Source organism: Fulmarus glacialis, unplaced genomic scaffold (assembly GCF_000690835.1).
Source record: "Fulmarus glacialis isolate BGI_N327 unplaced genomic scaffold, ASM69083v1 scaffold1028, whole genome shotgun sequence".
In the NCBI taxonomy this organism is placed as follows: domain Eukaryota; kingdom Metazoa; phylum Chordata; class Aves; order Procellariiformes; family Procellariidae; genus Fulmarus; species Fulmarus glacialis.
In genome coordinates this window covers 5,176-27,847 of record NW_009227350.1, presented here as the reverse complement: position 1 = coordinate 27,847, position 22,672 = coordinate 5,176, and the positions used below count along the sequence as shown (strand labels likewise).

The following is a 22,672-nucleotide window of genomic DNA, read 5'->3' as shown; positions in this document are numbered from 1 at the left end:
TGCTGAACTGAACAGGAGCTTTAATGCTGACAAGGAGAAAAGCTATATAAATTAAATGCCTGGAAATATTAAATGTACAGTATCTGCTTTAATTTGGCTGCAACTTTATTAACTCATCAGGGAACTATCTAGCAATAAATCACAATACTATGTTCCACAATTCCTTCTTCAACCCACTCTACTTATTTGGCAGCTGCGGCATGCATTGCCCCTACTTCAGGCCTGGCTCAGCTATTATTTTTAAAATCCCTCTCTCTGCGGTGCTAGAAAAAGGAGCTGGAGCTTTACAGTTCCCGGTACTAAATGCAAGTGCTCACTTTCAGGACTTTTTTTAGGAGGATATTTTTGTAGTAAGCTCCCTTCCAACTCCAACTCATCAGAGAAACCATTCCTCCATGGAAAAGGTCCATGTAGTGAACACTGGATCTGGAGTTGAAAACTGCTCTATTACTATCCCAGCTGACTGAAAATCAACTGCAAATGCAAGTGGCTCCTGTCATTCCCCAAATGAGGGAGAACTGTCTTATGCCTACTCTAAAAAAAAAAAATTATAGGGCAAACCTTTAAAATGGATGACTCTTTTTTCTTGTCAGGGTCAGTCAAAATCCAATGTTGTACAGAATGAATTCTGGCCTTTTCTTTAGACAACATTTAAATACTGTACTTTGATAATGAAAATACGAAAATCAACATATTAATCTTGAGGCAAAAAAGTTCACCCTAGTATGTTAAAAAAAAATATAATTCTGAGTATATTTTTTTTAACCTTGAATCGTATACATTAAAGAAAATGTGCAACATACCTCGTCCATCCACAGTAATACCTATTCCACTGCTACACAGGCCATGGAATTCAGCTACTCAATTGAAGCAAGAGATGTTGGGGAAAAAAGAAAATGTTATTTCCAGTGTTTCACCTTCTTTAAACCTAAACCAAATCCACCTGGTCTTTTTTCAAAATAATTTTTATACAATGTAACTAATAAAATGCCAATGTTCACATGAAACAACTATTTGTAGATAATATAGCTAAATACGTCAAGTAGCATTCCACCCTGAACTTTCACATACATACAAAACTGAAATTTGATAACAAGAATTAATCACTTAAGCAATTTCATTAGTCTTGACACTACTGTCTCCTTAAGTTACTGCTTTCAACCATAATGCCAGTTTTATTTCATTTCTTCTAAATAGTTTTATGCTATCTCAGAAAATGACACTGAATGGAAATACCATCCAAGATACATCATCTCAGTTATACATTCACGAGATTTTTTTTTTAATCAATCCCCAGGTTTATTTGGAGAACTGATTCTTATAAAATGAAATACAGATTTCTAAAATTAATATAGGCTGCTCTTTTAAACTGGATTGATTTGACCAGGAAATTTACAGATTCATCAGAGAACTCTGCTTATTATCTTTAAAGTATTATTACTTATAGCCAACACTTAATTCAGGGACCCAACTTATCCACAGCATACTCATGTCCTTCGTCTTGAATTTTGTCACAGTCTGGCCAGCTCTGGGACTAGGTTCACCTCAAACATTACAATGCATAAAACCACAAACACTCAACGTAAAATACCAGAGGGTTTTTCTTTAAAGGAGAAACCATTTCCAGAATCAGTGTACAATTCCATTAAGTACCTTATTCATTTCTCTGTAAGGCATGAAATAAATGAGCAACCTGATCTGAACAAGATTTTTTAAAGTCTGTATGTTCACTGTAGTATTCAAAGACACACAAAATTTTACCTGAGTTTTTAGCAGGACAGGGGTGACATGGCTCTCCAAAACCATAGTCAGGATTGGCACAGCAACATTCAGACTTTGTCACAGCACCAGGGAAAGGACGGACACACGCTCCTTTTTTGATGCCTCCATAGCATGTGCTACGCATATGAGTATCTAAGAAAGGGCAAGCAAAGAAATAATTTATTTCCTCAGGCTGAGAGTGAAATATATGCATAGTATCGCAATGAGAGCTATAAAAAAAAAAACTTTTGTTCAACAAAATGGTTACATTGGCTACATCCGCACTGCTCTGCTACAAAAATCCTGATGGCATCAAGGCCAGTTCTCAAAATGGTTAGCTCCCGGAGCTCTCTCCAGAGCACTTTAAACCCACCTAAACTAGCATACTGTGGGCAAATTTAAAAAAAAAAAAGCATTCCATAGGACCCAGCAAAGATGACCCACACACCAGAGCAGCTTTGTAAATCCGTCAACACATACCTCAATAAGAAACACAGAATGGCTTGAATCAGCATGTGGTGACTGATTTTTCCCTTTGAGAAGTACTACAACCATAACCTGGACACGCAGATCTCTTATTTACTTCCAAAATGATTCATCATGTAGGATAACTCACCAGCAGCTGAGGGCTGGTAATATGGGAGGCTACCTATTTCCAAAACGAGCAGCATAGCCTCCTACTGCATTCACAAATTCTGCACAGAAATGCAATTTCTGCAGATTGTTCAGACCAGGATTTACGTGACACGGCTATCTTAGCAGGTTTATACATAAACTGGCAAAAGTGCTGGATATGGGTTAGGATATCAAAGACGTCCCAATACCTAGCTAGCAACAGCGATTTAGTAATTCTTACACATGACTAGGTAGTGGGGAAAGCAGCATTACCGCCTCGAGTATAAGAAACTTCTGAAGGTTTGTGATCGAAAAGCCACTATGGAAATTACAATGCCACCCCTGGGGAGAGGGCTGGAAATGATGGCCAAGACAAACCACCACTTATTACTCAAAGAAAACATAATACCTGGAAGGTCTCCAACCTCAAAAATCATGTCATAAAAGACAGCAGAAAAATTGTACAGGACAGCCAGAGAGCTGTAAGACTCACCATGTGCATACTGCCAATCTTGCAGCTGATTTAGTCACATAAATCAATTTGACTGACTTGACCAGTAAGATGTAGTAAGACGCATCTTCCAAGGCAGGCCTTCAGCCCTACCTTTGCAGGTATAACCATCTGCTATACTTACCCAAGAACTATGAAAATGTCTCTTAGACTACTTTTTTGTTTTGGTTTTTGTTGTTGTTTTCGTTTTTTGGTCATTCCAGGGTTAGATGCCTTTTGCATATTTGCTTATAGGATAATATTGGAGATCTTCTAACAAGCATGTGAGTGGACAGTCCACCTAAATCTGTGATTGAGAACTGCAGGATACAGATGGAGTAAACAGGCTTTAGTTTTGACTCCTATATTTCTACAGACACTTGTTGGAGCTACAGAAATACTCCTTGTTTCAGGCATCTTTATGGACCAGGCCAGAACATGGCTTTAATTTATGCTCCTTGTCAATCTCCCAGTAAAACTAGCATACACTGTGGCCTGGACATGAGCCTGGGTGCACTCAGAAACTGAGTAGGGTCTGAGGGAATCCAGACAGTTACCTACTTAAAAGATGACCCCAAAAAACCAGAGAAAAGTTGCATGAAAAATCTTACAGCGGATGTTAAATATGCTGTGCCAATCCAAATAAGAACTGGCAACTCCTTCTGTGTTCTGCCTGCTCTTCAAGTGTTGTAAGCTGGCTCCTACAAAACAGGATTGCCTGTACGTAAATGTTTTCTCTTGCTTTTGGTATCCCATGGAACAGATAGTTCTGGAGCACAGTTAAATGTGGCCCCGATTTCAGGGCTTACTCCTTGCCAAGAGTCTAGGTGAAGCCAGTACAATTTGCTTGCACTTGACAGCAGGAAAAGATTATTATGCTTGACAACAATCAAGAATTTTTGCACAAGAAATGTCTGTTCATGTACTCTGCAAAATAATGAGTTGCATCACATCCTTTTCCTCCACCTCTAACAAAACCAGATGCAACTCTGCCATGCTCTGTCATGAATAAAGGGGCTTCGATCATTGCCCTGTCACAGAAGGGATGGCTTCCCCCTAGTTATGTGTCTTGGAGAGAATGGAGAAGCAATTCAAGGGAAGGAAATGGCACTGAGGGAAACTGCAGTGGGAGAAAAGTTTGGAAAGTGTGAAAGAAATACTCTGTAGGAAGGTCTTCAAAGATGTGAAGTGTGGGAAGCAGCTGGAGGAAGCTACAGATGTACTGAGCAACTGCTCTGCATAAGAAGACAGCAAGTGCTTTTCCAAATAAACCAATGTTTTATAGAAGCAGCACAGGGAATTTGGGGAGGATGACTAACTAGTTATAGGAAAACAGTCTTATTTACACAGTCAGTGATTCACAAAGCCTGTGCAGGATGAAGAACCAAGCTGGCTCCCCCAGAACCAAAATAGTGATCGCACGTCAAGGAGAATGTCCTCCCTGGGCTGTGCTTCCCATGCTGACAGCAAGGATGAGAAAGAAAATCACTGCTTTGTCCATGGCTTAGTTGCTGTAGGCACCTCACCAAGCTCAGGTTTCCCATGTCACGACAGTTCTGAGCATGCACCTTACTGATGAACCTGTGCTGCTCCCCATGTATAGTTTGATCAGCCTTTGGCTACTTAATTTCAGAACACTGGAAAGCTTACTTTATGCCCTGGATCAGAGTTTAGCATTGGTGCTGCTGTAGCCGTACACCTGTTTATGGGAAACTCCACTGTTTCCCAGAGAATAGCATTTCTAGACTCTTAAATTTTGTGGTGTAGCACTTCAACATCTGTAAATGTTATCACTACCATACTTGTGGTCAAGGTCGGGTGGACCAGCGGTTGACCTATTCTCAGTGAAAGTCACTGCACCCATCTAGGTGCCTTAAACGGTCAAATCATGCAATGCTCATGACAGGCACTTTGAGGTACAGTTCTGCAAAATAATCAGGGTAAAATAAAACTTAGCTATTTTGTCCTGGATGGCTATAGCTTTGGGCAGAGATGTGAACTGCAGACTGAATTATAATTAAAAGTGTCTCAGCAGAGAACAAACAACATTGCGCAAAGCTATAGCCACAGCTCAGTACAAGTTCTGAGGTGATACACAAACACACACACACACACAGAGCCAGCTGAGGTATCCGAGCATGGAGCTGCAGTTAGAAGTACAGCCAAACCTGAAATGCCTGCAAATACTAGTTTGGCTCTGAGCATTTATCTAACTGTTCCTTTTCCAAGCATTTGTTCCCCCTTTTTTTTTTTTTCCAAACTTTATAACATTTTGTGATTCAGTCTGCTGTACTTATTAATACTAAATAAAAAAGCAATTTATTCTATGAATAGTCCCACCAGAATCAATGGCACTATTCAGAAGTACAATACAGATCAAAGTAACAGTGAGAGAATTGGACTGTAGGCTCTTTGATTTTATATTTTTGCTAATTGCCTAGTACATTTGTGGGAATACTGTTAAAAGGAAGCCCCATGTAACTCATTAACATTCAGACTACAAATACTCTTCTAGCAGCCAGAACGTCTGAGAAGTATTATTTAGCTCATGTAATACATGGGACAGAATAGCCAGACAGAGAATTCCTTTAGTTAACACAGCATGTGTATGTATATATCAACACACATATAAATTCCTTTAGTTAACACAGCATGTGTATGTATATATAAACACACATATATATACACACACACACGCACACACACATAAAAATCTGAACGGCAGATTGGCTCGGAAATTCTATTCTAAAGGTCATGTATGGACATATCTTTGTAACACAGTATTTGAAATTTCCTATGTTACTTTATGCCTTTTAACAACGAATTTTCCAAATAAATCATGATTCTGCCTTATGATTTTTGTCATATTAAGGATAATTCCTGTTGAAAATTTAAGCTTTTATGGTAAACCTTAAGACTATGTGACATGTGGAGCTGAACACGTTCAAATAAAAAATAGTGTTCACAGATGATGGCCAACTTGTGAAGCCTTTAGCTGCTAGAACTGTGGTAGCATTAGGTAAATGAAAGCACAGAAAATTGAGCACTGCATTGATTCTTTGCAGCTGTATCACTGACGGGGTAAAGATGAGGCCAACTTGGACCACAAAAAAGGTACTGTACAGCTTGTACTCAAATCTAGTATTGCTGCTGTGCCATTAAGCAGTGAAATTCCTGTATTTAAAACAGTATACCAAGCCTTTTCTCATTGTTTTATCTTTTCACTGCTTTTCTCCAAAGGTTTAATAAATCAGAAGAAAACAACTTGGCTACTACACAGGAGAGAACAAACCTTGCTTTTGTTGGTTCAATCTTTAGTACAGTTTTGCCTACTAAAAAAGCTCATTTATTTAAAACAACAAATATTTGGGTTCCAACTGAGAGACTGAGAAGGTGTTTTGGCTTTTTATTAGCCTATTTTTCAAGCCATTCGAGTTTTTATCGTGCGTTTCTTAAACTGAAGTGGTAACAGAAAGGGCCAGCTTGCACAGGCACTTGATAGGAATGCTTACACTAAATTTTATTTTAAAGAATGATGAACTTCGGCACAATTTAAAATTTTGTTTTAAAGGAATTGATAATAGTAACACAAGGATGTAGTATCTCACATCCCTCTGGTGCAAGGTAACCTCCAAACATTGTGAAGAAGTCTGTCTTTCCTTCATGTGGACACATGCAGACAAAACATAGGCAGATAAGACATATATGCATCCATCAGCAAGAACAGTCATAGCACTCATTAATATATGACTATTGCAGAGCTAAGCCAATGGTTTCCTCTCCGCCTTTACTGCTTCATGAACCTGTCAAACATCATGACATAACCAGCTGGCATCTAATACCAGCTCCAATGGCAGTCCAGTAACCAGCAGCATCTAGTACACAAGGCCACGTACCAAAAGTCAAGCTAATGTGTTGTTATGCTGCCAGAGGTGCACTTTTCGCTCAGGGAGGCCCGATTCCAGGCACATTCGACTGCTGAAGCTTAATGACATGCCTATCCGCTAACTGAGCCTTGAGTCACCAATTCGTCTAATGACAGATAAATTCATGAGCTAGGAGAGAAGAAACTTAGGGGATACAGAACTGATGTTCTGATATGCAGGAGAAGGGAAAGATGGTATCTCCTGTGGATTACACTGGTTTAAGGAACTTTGCAGTATCGCAGTCCCTAGTGCATGTAGTCCCATCATTCTCAGAATTTTTTATAAAACGTATATTCCTCTCCACCCTCTTCATCAGCAACCAGAAGATAACAAGGGACTGAATACCTCTTGCCCTCTACCCTTTTTTATTCTTCATCAGGTTGAAAATGCTCCATTTTTCTCCGGTGAGCTCCCTGAACCTATGCTAGAGCTCTTGGTGGAGTTGGGTGAAGAATCTCTTAACTGTCAACTACTACCATTTGAGGGGATAAGAGGCTGCAGTTCAGATTATATGACAAAAGATTATTCATCAGCAGACTAGAAAAGGTATGGCTCAAAAACAAAGAGATGCCAGGAAGAGTAAACACTGTAAGTTTATAGGAATAACAGATAAACAAAAGGTGGTGCCACTCTGATTCCACAGAGGAATTTAAGCTTCTTGTCTTTTAGCACTAGGTTTATGGGATAGCATAATGCAAGATTTCCTAATAATTCTTAATAATGATATTTGAGTTCACAGAAACAAGCCTATCTAGTTTTCACTATTTCTCCTGCTAGAGCTTTTTTTTTTTTAACACTATGGTACAGGGACAATAAAATGTTATCAGATTAGAGAAAGAAATGAAAAGGAGAGTGCAAAAATATCTGTGCCACAACCAAGATATGTACCTGTTTTAGTGATTTGGAGTGGATGATACACAACTGAATATAAATATGAATATACATACGTGTATACATATGCACATACATGAACACAAACACATAGTAGAATAAAAGACGAATACTCCAGATTTATCCTAGAAGAGATCCTCTGTGGTTTGATGTCAACATTATCTAGAAGGATGTCATTTGACACGTTTCTTTAATTTGACAACCTGATAATTCCATTTGAATTTAAATGAAAAAAAAAACAGTCTCACTTACCTACACACACACGACCATCAACTCCAACAGCCAAGCCAGATGGACACTCACACCGGAAGGATCCTTCAGTATTTATACAATGACCATTCATGCAAATTCCTGATGTCTGACATTCATCAATATCTATCAGGAGGCAATACAATTCAACAATGTATTCACTGTTTTTAAGCAAGATTACAATTAATATTTTTAGAACACTACCAAATGACTTTATGATAGCAGATTACATCAACGTATCCTTGTTTTGTTTCTAACAAAAATCTCATCTTGGAATTACTAAATAATTAAAATTCCAGGTGCGCATTAAAAAAAAAACCAAACCACAAAACCAGAAAAACTGTAGGATTACAGGCACTTCAGATTCTACATTAAGTAAAATTAACGATACATTTTCCCCTTTGTCCATCCCATGATACTATAACTTTGCTTTAAAGTGTGGTTAAGGAAGTACTAATCACGGAATATCCATATGATGGTGAATTTTAATTTCAAAGATCTTTTCAGTGCTCATCAATTTCTATCTAAGTCAACAGCCCAGCTGCAATGTACAATAAGAAAACCACAATTAATAGAAATGGTTCAACCTCAAATCAGAAAACTAACAATTTAGATGATCTTGCACTTACCAGAAATGACTCAAGCCCAAACCTACTTCTACCGGCAGCAACAGGTATCTTCCATTAATTTGCTTAAACTGAAGCTAAATCAGACTCTATTCTTAAAATGTTTAATATAAGTTTTCAATGACCTCACTTTAAAAACTTTGTAATGTTATGTGGCAAATACGATGTCTTAAGTGTTATGCACTGTGAATTGCCAGAATAATGATGGGGAAAACGTACTTGTGTGTGTTTATCAATGTAAAAACTTTTAAATTTCCCATATTGCTGCTTACTTTACCACTTCATGAAGGGCCTGCATATTTGGCTGCATTTACAATGCTCCAAGACTTTTCAAAAGCTAATTTATCATCTATTGTAGCTTTCACAATACTATTAAATAATTCAGTTATTTCCTTCTGTAAGTTAAAGACCTATTTCTATTCTAGACAGCTTAAAAAATCTGCTGTAATGAGTTACGAAGGTATTAGTATGATATTAAATCCATGTGACAAGATTGCCATTCTTGCATGAATAATGGACCAAAAAAGCTGTTTTCAATCAAGACTGTCTTAATGCGTTACCCCTCAGTTCTACATACCAGTACAGTAACGCCCGTTTGGAGCCAGAACAAATCCTGGTTTGCAGATGCATTTAAAACTCCCATCCTCATTTATGCACATCCCATTTAAACACATGTTTGTAGTGGTACACTCATCGTGGTCTGCAAAATATTGCAAAGAAAACTACTTATACTTCCTCACCTTCCAGAAGATGACACAGTAAATATAAATGATCAGGACTGCTGTGACATACTGCTTCACTTGAAGATTAAATTCTACACATAACCCTGATGAAGTATCTGAAGAGTTTTCACTCTATAGACAAAGCAGCAAATTTTTTTCCTGTTGTGATCAGTTACTTCGCGTGTTTCAGCAGACCGCATATAGAAGAACAGGGTGCATCTTTCCTTCTTACATGAAAGGATAAAAAGCTTCAATCACCTGACAGAATTAAGAGCTTGTTGTTTATCTAGGAATTTTTTTGACACAGTATAGTCAAAATTAAAAACAGTTATTTCTTCAGCAGTGCTGACATACGGAGCACTCTCTATGAAGCTTCAGGGAAAAATGTCATTCCTGGCACTGAGTTACCTGGGACTCTTGAGGAGAGATGTAGCTTCAAAACCAAAAATTACCTCAAGTTTTCTTTGAAATCATGCAGTTCCATACAGTAACTATTTGAATGCAGGGGCTATAATTCACCTCAGGTCGTACCTTATTTCAAAAAGGTAAACCTTAATGATCCTTAATTGTAGCATGAAGTACAATTTATAGAATCACCATTTATAGGAATGCCTGCCCCATTATTTAGAAGAGTTCTTACCCACACAATTTTTTCCATCTGTAGTCAGTTCAAACCCAGCATTGCAAATACACTGGAAACTTCCATCGGTGTTTACACACCGGCCATTTTTACAGAGAACACCATTCTGGATGCACTCATCTATATCTAAAGCAAAAAAAAAAAAAAAAAAAAAATCTCACAATCAGAGAATTACTGTAAGATAAAAACACATATAGTGACAATTGCTTTGAAAAATACTGGCATGTTATTTAAACACTACTTATAAAAAAATTTCCAAGATGGTTAAGAATTTATTCTCATTGCATCAGAGATAAGAAAAATATTATTTTACAGACTTGTACAATAAATGCTACAACGCTACATTTTGTGATGCTCAGCAATTAGTTTATGAATACTTTTAAAAACCTACTTACACATTCATCTGCATACATACACAAATATCACCTGTCGTACTAATAGTCTATTTCCTGATTTTTTTGTAGAACTCCCGGCTGGGGAATTCCCTGGCCAAGTGACAGATATTCTAGAATTATGGATAAATGTTAAAAGACAACAACAGAACAAATGGAATGGTAGCCCAGAACTAGACCTCCAATTAATATAACAACTGTTGGGATTTACTGAAATCGCGTTGCTAACTATTTTTTGGACTCCAGTGGGATCTGACAAAAGGGGTCAGAACATCTGCAGTGTGAGTAGACACGAAGCAAATTTTCTTACCGATGCAAGCTTGCTTGGTAGGAGTTCTCTGGAAACCTGCGTGGCACTTGCAGTAATAGGAACCAGGTGTGTTGACACAGTCTCCATTAGAGCACGGGTTTGATGTGCATTCATCAACATCTGTTGGCAGCACAGAGGAGCATTAGTGACTTCACAACATACAGAACATTTTTTTGAAGTCTAGAAGTTTCTAAGTGAAAAAGACGGTAACTAACAGTCAAATGCTGAATACTAAAACTTGTTCTTGGTGCAAAATCATTACTTTCCTAAGAACACAGAGCTGTTCTTAGTCCAAATAGGCAGACATTTTTAAGAAAGAAAATGCTATTAAATAATTTATACGCATCTTGAAAGACAAAAGAAAAATATGTGTGAGGATTTTGAGACATGGAGTCTGACAGTTGCCTAGTGAAAGTGAACAACACTTTATTCAACATAGTTTGATTTAACTGAATGACCATTCATTCTTTGGAATAAAACCAATACAAATCAGAATTGGCATTTTAAAATCAGATCAAATCATGGCAGCCAACCCCCCCCTATTATATTACAGGTTTATTGTAGAAATATGAGGAGGGGCCACATCTCAGTTATTTATGCCCCATTGCATCCTCAATCCCAGTCTTTGTATGTGAGCAATGCCAGACTTAATCTAGCCCTTTTCTATAATGTACCTTACTCTCCTTTCCAAAGGTTTTTGGTATTTGGGTGCAACCAAACACACTTTAACGACCTTAAATCTTAGGTAACTGCTCAGAAATAACTCCCATTTGACACAGGGCTCTGAAAACTTTAACACGTTTCAAGAACCTTTCCCAGATTTGATCCCCAGTGGTTACCAATGAGTCAGCTGTATCTTTGGCCCAAGACAGCTATTCCCAGCTCTAAATAACACTGATTGTTCCTCCCCATTACGCTCCTCTAAACCCTCCCAGGATCCTTGCCCTCTGTGATCCCGGGAGGGAAGCAAGTGCATCCCTTTGGTCTGGCAGGCAGGACTGCTGGCTTAGTCTCTGCTGCAGCTAAATTCATAGGTTACAAACCGACTGGATTCCTTGGTGAAATCCCCCTTTCTCTATCAATCATCTTTGCTAATTTGACTTTTTTTCCTCCAGCTATGCTCTCCATTTCACCTACAGGTCTGAAATTACTCATGTCTTCATTTAGGTGGGCTTCAGCACCACAAAGGCAATGCTGATTTGTGGGGGTTTTTGGTATCTGGCTGTAAGCTGCCATAGGAAGTGGCGCTAAGTAAAGCCACTGCTGACCAGTTCTTAGTAATGATGATTTTCCCATGCATTTTACAGTGTACGCTGCCAGAAATATCAGGAAAAACTCAGGGTAATTGTGTTGATCATTTGTACTCACCCTTTATCAGGTCTAGTTCTAAAATTTAGTTCATTACATCTTGGAAATAATGGGATGGAATGAGAAACTAAACTTATAAGAACATTTATATGTTAAATAAATGTGTAATTCTAGAAGGTGGTGTGCCATGAATGACTTGATTCTAAAAAAATGGCAAAAGGTTAATTTTGTTCTAATTTAACCATAAACAAGACCATGCATTTCACAGGATTTACTGTGTTAATGCCACAGTTAAAACCGATAACATCAATATACATATCAAAGAGATCTGGGTTTACCCAAATCACTGATTTAATGAGCTGGTTTACAGCACTCTTGGTGCCTAGATACAATCAGACCGTTTTGGGTAAACAGTTAAATGAATAAAGGCAAAGCAAATGGAAGAATCAAATACCTCCTCTCATGCATATTTAGCTCATAGCAGTTAATAGCACCACTCCAGTAAAACCACAAGAATGAAGCAAGATAAAGAAAAGAGAAAGTCAGAGTGTTAAATACAATGAAGAAAACAGTAACTATATCTTTATACTGCAGTAGACTTCTATGTAATTTTAGTAGTTTCCTGCTCTCATGCTTCTCTATGGTGCCTGGCTGTTGGGATGCTCCTTCTCATGAGTGCTAGATTGGTTATTTTTTCCTCAGTGCTCAGCTGATATGGGGGGTCAAGAAGGATCACACATAATTCCTTCAGAACAAAGTCCTCAACTACCAACAAAATGTCAAACTCTAAATGACATTTTCATGTCATGAATATTTTGTCAAATGTCTTAATTCAAATGACTTTACTGTATATTTATCTTGCTTTAGTACAGGGGAGGACAGGGGAAACTCATAAAAACTAGATATGGCACTCATCTATTTTATTTAGTTTTCCTACAGAGAATGACATTTATGGCTTACTTTATTAGAGACTTTAACTTGCTTCATCTGTTAAAGAAAACATATTCATGCTAGAAATGGATCTCACTGTAAATTAACTTATAAATTGTACAGCAGGCATGCAGTGTTCCTCTATGAAATAGTTGACTTAAGCTTAGAAAATCCTTCCAAAATCATGTGCATCAAATGATTTCCATATAAAATATGCATCTAAGATGCTCTTATTTTTATAAGCTCTTGATAAAGAGGGAAATGGCAAATATATGTTAATATATAGGAGTTGGCTTCGGGTTTGCATTGCAAGCATGCATATTCCAGCAGTATAAACAGGAAACATCTGAGACAGAGATATTTAACCCATTTATTCTATCTCCCAGCACACCTCTCTTCAGTGTCAAATATTTCTGTTTCACCACTTGTATCACACTTATCTCCACTTTTCAGTGTTTCATCTGTAACACTTGTCAGAATTTCACTAGACACAGTATGGAACTTCCAAAACCCCCTTAAGACTCACTGCAATGAGTCTGAAGATGTATTACAAAACCTAAAATATGGAGATTTGTATTTGCAAAACAACTAAAATTCAATACAGCTACAGGCTTGCTGCCACTTTCAAAGTCTCTACTGTTTTATCCAGAGTTTTTATAAACAGAATGAAATAAGGAAAGGTAGTAATATTACAGCTATCAGTTTGGGGAAAGGGACTGACCATTCAGTGTCAGATCACTTAGGACACTTATGGTCCTTGACCCATCAGGCATGTTCCATCATGAGAGCAGCATAATACAAGTTTAGGTTAGAGAGCAGTATGTAACACCATTATTTTTTGATTTGGCAGGATAATTTTGAAATAAGACTTTTCTTTAACTCTGTACAAAAATACCTAACGATTTCTGGCTTCTTAAGCCTGAGGGGCAGGCTGGGGAGTAGGCAGCCAGAGAGGTAGAGTAGTGTGGAAGCAGTGTTCATTTATATTCCATTAACCTTACCCCAGTCAGTGAAATCTAACTGTTCCCAATGCCCCAAGACTGTTCTTTCAGTAATGAGAAGAGTATCCAAGCAAGCCTTTAATTTCATTTAATACGTATCAGAAATTCCATGCAGTTAAGTTCCTGCCTATCTTTCCAAGACAACTTTCTGTGTGATTTATAGGAACCACCACTCACAAATCAATGATTTAGTGTGGCACTTAAGAAACTCTGGCTACTTCTTTATAATACAATTAGAAAGCAACAGTGAAACAAAGCTGTGTTATCTAAGATAAATATTCACAAAGTATACTCTCTTATAAAAAGTGTTCTGAATATAAGCAGCTACTTAAAAGGCAAACCACTGAAGAGGCAAAATAATCAGTAATGACTGATCTGTTTCACACAGAAAAAAATAGGCAAAATGACACTTAAACATGCTGGAAGCATTATTAGGGTTTTTCCCCCACTTTCAATCTAGGACATTACTGTAGCTGGCACAGCATCTTCTGCTTTTGTTAAACCAGCTGAAACTTTTGTTTTGATCCCAGTACATCTAAAATTGCCTCAGTTTTCAGACTACTGTTTCATGCTGAGGTGTGCATTACAAAGTCGAGACTAAGTTCCCTAAGTGAATACACCTTTTTCCTGGGCATATACTGTGTGTTAGAGAATTAAACAGGTCAACATTTTTTTTTTTCCATCCACCTATCAATCTAGTCTCACAGTTTTCAGGCACTTTAACCTCAAACTGAAAATCAGATACAATTTCACTACTATCACAAGCCTGGAGTGGAAGGTGAACGGCAAGGCTGGTGGCCTACAGGGTGACCCCACAGAAGAGAAAGGGACAGAATGCCACCCAGCTGTTAAGAACACATTATATCTTTCTGTCAATCAACTTCAGCACCCAGACATGTAAATCTGATGGGTCTTTTAAACCACAGATGGTTGTCCTACTTCATTTTTTCATGCACGATTTCTTCAATGAGAATTGAAAAATAAAAAGGTTTAAATTAAATCCATATAGCTTTACTTGCTGCAACCTAAGTATAAAGGGGCACAAAGATAGAGCAAATGAAGCATTTCACAATAGGCTCAACCACAGAGTTTAAATCCTGTTCTGGACTAATCCCAAAAGCCACTCTCAGATTAAATTAATACATTACTACGTGGTCATTTAAGCTGGGAAGCCAAAAGGGAGCCAAAGGCACCATTTCTTTTGTGCCAGTGTTACTGAAACTGGTGTTCACTAAAAGCAGAAGTCTAAAAGGTCACCCAAGCTCAGGTGAGGCCTTTGGTTTATCTACTTACCTAAAATTTCCTAACATTATTAATTCCTAGTATTTAATCTGGAGTTACCTCTTATTTAGGAGTTAACCTTACACCTGCATCAAGAATTGCTTTTGTTTGACTTTATTTTCCACAGTTCATTTTTTCCTAAACTCTCTTAACTTATATATGCCACATTATCAATATGTGCATTTGATTAATAATCAAATGCTTGTAATAGTATCAAACCATACTAATTTTTACCGCGGCGTTGCCATTTATTTTCCATGCTTTGCAAATTAAAAAAAAGGGCTTTGTGAGTTTAACAGCATTCAAACCTCATATGCCACAGTGAACTGCTACTTAATCACAGGCCAGCTTTATGCTACCTGCTGAAATGAAGCACAAAGTAGCTCAAATTTGTCTTACCTTAATAGGAAATTATTTTAGGAACAGGTGACACTGTGCCTTTCCATGGTGTGCAGGCTCATTTTTTAGAGCTATGTGCTCTTTCAATATATTTCTTCATGCAGAATAATTCTTCATAAGCATGAGCAAGCATTTAACATAATTATGCTCTACCATGATGTTATTTATCACTGCTTTTTAATGATTCGAACACAGGATGGTTGTCTCAAAAAGTACAGTTTAAAAAGGCCTTTCAGTTTTTTCAGTTGCTAGCTTTGTAACAACCATATATTCAGATTTTTATCATTACTCATCTTTATTTCTTCATTTGAACTTAGAAAGCAAAAATAATAAAAATGTAATAAATACATTGTGTTATCAAATAAATAACAAACATCTGTGTGCTTCACACGATATTTTGAACTTGCCCCCAAATAACAAAGAATATGAATACAAGCTGTGAACTAGATTTCGTCAAGAAACATTAGTTCAAATGCCAGCTTTCAGAAGATGCTCAGCACATTTCAAGACAGTTCCTCAAGAGTCAAGGTCCACATAGTTAAAAATATTACTGATTTCAACAACGCAAAATTCAGTGCTGGGAACAAAAGTGCCAGGGCTCTCCATACACTGTAAAGAAAGAATAGCCATGCAAGACAGATTTATAGTAAAACTCCCACTCCCCACTTACAATGCACTTACAGCTCTTGAGGCTCAAGGATGCAGCAACAGACTAAGCCTCTTGAATTCCCCAGCCAGAGATGAGAGGTACAGAAAACTCTCAGCCAAACAAAAGAAGCTGAAAAAGTGGGACCTGCTATATCATAGAGGACAACTTGGAAGAAGAACTGTTACAGTCTTCAAGTGCACAAAAGTGCAAAGAGAAGGGTACTGAATTGCTTTCCTTATATACTGTGGACAAGACAAGAAACAATGAACTGAAATTTTTTGCAAAATAGTGTTTAAATTAGATCAGACGTTCTGAAAACTTTCTGGAAGTTCAACTATTGGAGCACTGCAACTGCCTGTGGCAGTGGTGGAATCTCCATCAACTGACACTTCTTAAGAAGACAGTGTACAAACAGTTGTCAGAAATGATGCAGCTATAACTGACCTCCCTGGTGCAAGAGAATGGCCTAGCTAAGGGGCCTTGCAAACTTCCAGGTGCCGTGTATCAGGTCAATTTGAGAAAGGAAAACAGAGAGCTTAAACATGGTAAGAAACAGGGACATCAAAGGAAAAGTACTATTCAAAAGTTGTCACATTTCACATTTCCAGAAGGCAGGGTGCCAAGCCAGGCAGGTCCTGATACCCAGTTTGCAATTTAGCTGGAAGTGGAGAATTTGCAACTCAGAGATGCAGTATTCCCAGCTCAGCTTCTGGTTGATACCCACTCTGCTGCATGTATGTCAAAATCTGCCTGTAGTATTCTCACTTGCATATACCGTAAACTGCATAGTCATGTATTAGAAGATTTTTTTAAAGATTCATGTAACTGCAATTTTCTGCGTTCCTTTGTTCCTGTATTTTTCTCTAATCTACAGTCACACTAGAAATTGATTCTAAAAGCACAGTTTCAGTGAGAAAAGCCTATTGCTAATAAGCTCTTCTACAATATCTTTCATTCACAGATCTCAAATCTCTTTATAAAGAATCAGTAAGCAAATATTCAATCAGAAATATAACCAGACCTTTCTATTTAGGATCTTATATGTTTACTAAGTTGTATCCTGCATACAGGATTGTTCTCCACACACTTTAGATTGGACATTAGGAAAAATTTCTTTACTGAAAGAATGGTCAAGCCTTGGAACAGGCTGCCCAGGGAAGTGGTAGAGTCACCATGCCTGGAAGTATTTAAAAGACATGCAGATGAGGCGCTTAGGGACATGGTTTAGTGGGCATGGTGGTGTTGGGTTGGCGGTTGGACTCAAGGATCGTAGAGGTCTTTTCCAACCTTAATGGTTCTATGATTCTATGATTCTAACTACCCCACAAGAACCCCCAGACTTTGTATTTTCACTGAAATACCTGATGAGCCTTTGAGACTGCAAGAGTGAAGTCCACAGTAACTGAATGAAAGCGCAGAATCCCAAATTCAGCTCGTTATAAAAAGTTAGCATTCCGTATTTTCATATGAAATGCAAATATAATCAAAAGTTAATTAATGCATTTTTTTAATGACTTGATATCTTTCAAACTGTCATTCATCCTTACCAGTAGGTAAAACATAAATTCTACCCTTCATTATCTTGAACATAAGTCAACACTAACCCCTGTAGCAAAAATGGAGCTATGCAAGCATAACAAAAGAGAACACGGAACAGAACTTACTTTACCGAATGTGAAGACAAAAATGTACAATACCCATCAAGAACAGGAATACTCAATACCAGTATTTCCGACTAAAGAATTCTTTTTTTTTTTAAGGACACAGGTAACTCTCATGAAGATTTTAAATTATTCTATTGTAAGTAATACCATGGTCTTTGCACCCTCTCTCACAAGAGCAAGATCATTAAAATTAGTATGTATGTGGGGGAAAAAGAATATGCATTTTTTTTTTTTTAAACCTGATATAAGCAGAAAAACACTAGTATTTTAAAACTGAATAATGGATGTTAAAAATGTGCACTTACCAATACAATCCCCATTTGCATCCTGCTTATATCCCATGTTGCACTCGCAGCGGTAGCTAGAAAGGGTTGGTATACAACGTCCATTTAAACAAAGGTTGGGATGGTGCTTACAGATGTCTATTGTCTGATTGAGTATTGCTAATAAAAAAAACAGAACATGAGACAAATACTCATATTTTCAAATAGAAGTAAATATGAAGATTACACTTGGCTTCATAAAGTATGTTATCAGGTGCATAAATATATGCATCAAATCAAGTATTTTTTCCAAGCACTATGTGTTGACATGACAGTAAACTAACAAAAACAAGTCGCTCTTAGAAACAAAAACCAGTCTTAATTATGATTTACCATTTATGTGAATAGCCTGATGAGATTGCCAGTGGCCTCATGAATAAACCACAATTTGGGTGAAAGTTGAAGCAGACTGTTCCTCCGTGTTTACTATTTTTGGTGTACCTGTCTTAATAATACTCGTTGCATTTTATTAACTTTATGGTTCTGATCCTAGAGACGTGCTTACACGTTATAAAAAACTTTACACATATGAGACTTCCCTCAGTATATTATTCATCTTAGGCTTTCAGTCAAGGCAGTGTTCCTGCAGAATAGGTAAGTTTTACATTTGGAAGAACAAGGAAAAAGAACAGTTTATTTTAAACCCTGGTGGTTTTTGGAAAACAGTTAGAAATTTGGAGTTTTATCAGTGCTGACCAAGACAGATCAGCAGGGACAGCACAGGCTCAAGGACTCTATAACTCAAGTCAAGGAAAAAATCTCTACATCTGAACTCTTGTTAAAAAATGGGCTCCTGAACTTCCTAATGTATCAGCTGAGGTCTCTTAAATGTGCTTGAATACAAAGGCATTTTTATGTGTTAAGAACACGTATCATTTCCAGACTAAAAACTAAGGAGAAGAAAAGGAAAAAATAGAAGGAATAAAAAAAAAGAGAGAAACAAGTCACAACAATGCAAGTACTTACTTAGCCCTGTAATTATTGGACCATTTCCAGCGGGACTTTGACCACCTGTCCCTACCCCTGCTCCACCTACACCTGGGGAGAAACCATTGCTTCCAGGGATGGGAATGAATCCTGCTCCTCCTGGGCCGAAGCCATTGCCATTGCCACCGGGAAGGAACCCGTTTCCTCCTGTCGCACCACTTCTGGAACCACCTCCAGCAGGAGCGCCATCCACACAAAGTCTGTGGTGTTCATCTATTAAACAGGAACGCATAGAGAAGCATAAAGTAAATCAACCCTTCAGAGTCAGCTGATAAGGAAGATACAGATCTCTGTATGCTACAAAAACCAGAACACCAACTCCTCGTTTCTTTGATGTTATGTGTTCCCTCTCCCACTCCTAATCTCAGGCAGATCCCATGATTGTACAGGTGTTATTTAAGGAAGGACAGTAAAAATAATAAAAGGAAATACTGTAATTCACAACTATTTGTTGAAACCTTTTTGTTGATATGTTGCCAGCAGCACTGTAACTCCCTGGTCACTCGGAGATCTTGATATAGATAAACTGAAAATACATTTCACTAGGGATGTGGACTATTGTTCTGTGAGTAGAGTTGAAAGAATAAATTCTAGTTCAAAGTAACCAAAAATTTAATGGAACAAGAGAGAAGCTGTTCCTTTAAATCAAAAAGAACTATGGACCCTCAGAGTCATTTCCTCTTTGAGCTTGACCACAAAATCTTTCCCATTTCCCGAGAACTATTTCCAAAGTCAACAAAAGGACGTTAAAGAAACTAGTCCCAAACAATCATGGACCAGAAAAAAATGGTTCACAGATGGTAACATCAGTATTAAAAACACAAGAATGAATAATAATGTAATTCCTGACTTTTTTTTTCCATTCAGCCTACATTTTAAAGCAGCTTAAAACATTCCAGTGACCTCCATCCCAACTAGAATGGACAGCAAGGAGGAGAAAACAAGCCAAGCAACCAACAAGCCACTCACCAGATCCTCTGACAGGACACATTTCTGGAACAGACCCGATGGCCCAGCACCGGCCAGACTCACAGCAGCACTGCCTTTTGGTGAACCTACCAGGAAGCTCCTGTGCACAGCGGCCACTCACTATGTTGGAGAAACATGTCCTTGCCCTCTGATCTGGAAGTTAATTTAAAAAGAAAACCAAAAATAGTAACATGAACTCTCAAAACTACTTTCCCTTATTCAATTCATGTAAGGACTAAAATGTTTAAAAAGTTGTATTAAAAACAATCTGAAACCAAACCCCAAAATACCCCAAAGCACATCCTATAATTATCTGAGGCGATCAGCATCAACACTTTCCACATTTGGTTTACTGCAGTGACACTAGTCTTGCATTAATCCAATATGCAATCTTAAAGTCTCCTCAAGCTAACAGGAAATATGGATGATACAAAAGATAAAAAGCAATACAAACAGAAACTAGATACAAATATATAATATAAAAAGCCTACTATGGCAAAAATTAAAACATTTCATGTAACAACTGCAACATCAGTAAATTCATTTAATGGATTTTTCCTTGGTGTAGATGTATCTGACTGAAGAAATGCTATCCAGTCTGCTCTGCTCAGTAGACTGAATGTACAATAGTGTATTTTCAGTAGTGCCATGTGAAAACTACTCTATATAAATGTGTCAGTGTTTATTATACTCTAGTTCCTTCAAGGACACATCCTAGATCTTTTGTCACACTCCCGATTGCTGACTAGGAGAAAAGCTCAATTCATTTGGAAAGACATGGTACTAATTACAACAGCCGATCACATCCTGGTATTTTGGTTAAAAGCAAATATTTATCTTAAACTGGGAAGAATAAAAAATTTGTATTAATAAGGATTACATTCTTCACTTTTCTCCTAAGAAAAGGAGAAATTATACTTCTAGAGTATACAAATTATACTCCAATACTATAAACATTTGGGAGCACAAGAACTTTCAGACACATGTTCATTTAAGGGAAGGAGACTCTGTGACATAAGGGCCTGCCTTAGCGGACTAGGGCATGTGATTTGTGTGCAATTGGTTTCGGGAGCTGACTTTAGAAACCAGATCGTAAAACATGCCAAAATGCATAGAAATTTTGATCGTATTGGAAATCATAGGTTCTCAGTATTCCTGAGGCTAGCCACGATATATTTGAAGTTTGGCACTCCTCAGATGAACCTGGATAACAAAAGCTGGCTACATTGTGCAAAAAATTATCCATGTGAAATCACTTGTAGGTCTGGTGTTGCTACTGGCTTACATAATTTAACTGTAATTCAGAAATCCCTTCAGAATTCCCATCCCTTTCCCAACATGAGAACAAAGCGCTTTGAGATGTCTGAAATAAGAAGAAGCACATGAGATATAAAAAAGACACTATTATTAGCAATTGTTAATGTTTTTTACACATGGTATGCAGTATTTTTAAGTAATTCATCAGAATGGTTTATACTATATATTTGACACGTGCAGCTGTATAAAAGAAATTATCACATGTGAAAATAAGCACACATCTTTTTTATAATATAGAAACAGGTTTTAAATAAATTGTCCTCTAAAAGCTGCAATCTACTGAAATCTAATATTTGGTTTGTTTTATTATCTGTTCCAGCCAAGTTAGTGGCACCTCAACATACACTACTTATGTCTTCTGAGTTTATGTATGATGTGTCTTATATTGGTCTCTAAAGGTTAAATTAATCTATGTGAGATGTAACTTGAAATACCAAGTAAGGATAAATGTTTGCTCCTTTAGAACCAAAGTGAGCTTAGCTTTTGGCTTCATCAGATGCAGGTTAGAGAAACAAATACAATTATCATTTCCTATGTTTGCCTAGACAACAGAGAGCTATTAATTGCTTTTTTCCTAAGAAGATCCAGATCTCAGGCAGGAGTTCTCAGGCTACAATACAGTCGTCACAGAGGGATCTACTATCTACATAAAGATGGTTGCAGTGGCAATCATCATGAGAGGAGGATGTTATGAATTTTAAGTAGCTGGATCAGAGATACTAGTGAGTTAGCATATAGTGAGGTCCTGGGGCAGGAGGGGAGTGCTAGATGGTTGGGGCAGAAGTTCTTTTGTTGCTGTGTGTAAATTGCCTTAGAACCTTGAGAGCTCTAAAAGCCGAAAGGGTGGAATACCCACCAATACAGCGGGAGCCATCCAGGGATGTGACATAACCCCGTGGGCAGATGCAGAAATAACTTCCCACAGTGTTAGAGCATTCACCGCCTTCACAGATTCCTGGGATGATGCTGCATTCATCAATATCTATCCAAAAAGAAAAGGACATAGGATAATTAGCAGATTGAGAGCTCTAAAAGCCGAAAGGGTGGAATACCCACCAATACAGCGGGAGCCATCCAGGGATGTGACATAACCCCGTGGGCAGATGCAGAAATAACTTCCCACAGTGTTAGAGCATTCACCGCCTTCACAGATTCCTGGGATGATGCTGCATTCATCAATATCTATCCAAAAAGAAAAGGACATAGGATAATTAGCAGAGCA

General features: G+C 37.7%; 1 protein-coding gene across 1 annotated transcript in view; it reads right to left on the bottom strand.

Annotated features, from left to right (window-relative positions):
- LOC104080633 (fibrillin-2-like) overlaps nt 1–22,632 on the bottom strand; it is a gene marked incomplete at both ends in the record, with an annotated part of 48,207 nt that extends 25,575 nt beyond the window's left edge. Inside the window, 9 exons of the mRNA XM_009583100.1 lie at nt 7,936–8,058; nt 9,136–9,258; nt 9,921–10,046; nt 10,623–10,742; nt 18,160–18,297; nt 19,144–19,377; nt 20,134–20,286; nt 22,307–22,432; nt 22,507–22,632. Coding sequence (XP_009581395.1) covers nt 7,936–8,058; nt 9,136–9,258; nt 9,921–10,046; nt 10,623–10,742; nt 18,160–18,297; nt 19,144–19,377; nt 20,134–20,286; nt 22,307–22,432; nt 22,507–22,632 — 1,269 coding nt within the window. The remainder of the gene's footprint in view (nt 1–7,935; nt 8,059–9,135; nt 9,259–9,920; nt 10,047–10,622; nt 10,743–18,159; nt 18,298–19,143; nt 19,378–20,133; nt 20,287–22,306; nt 22,433–22,506) is intronic.
- Nucleotides 22,633–22,672: the final 40 nt, after the last annotated feature.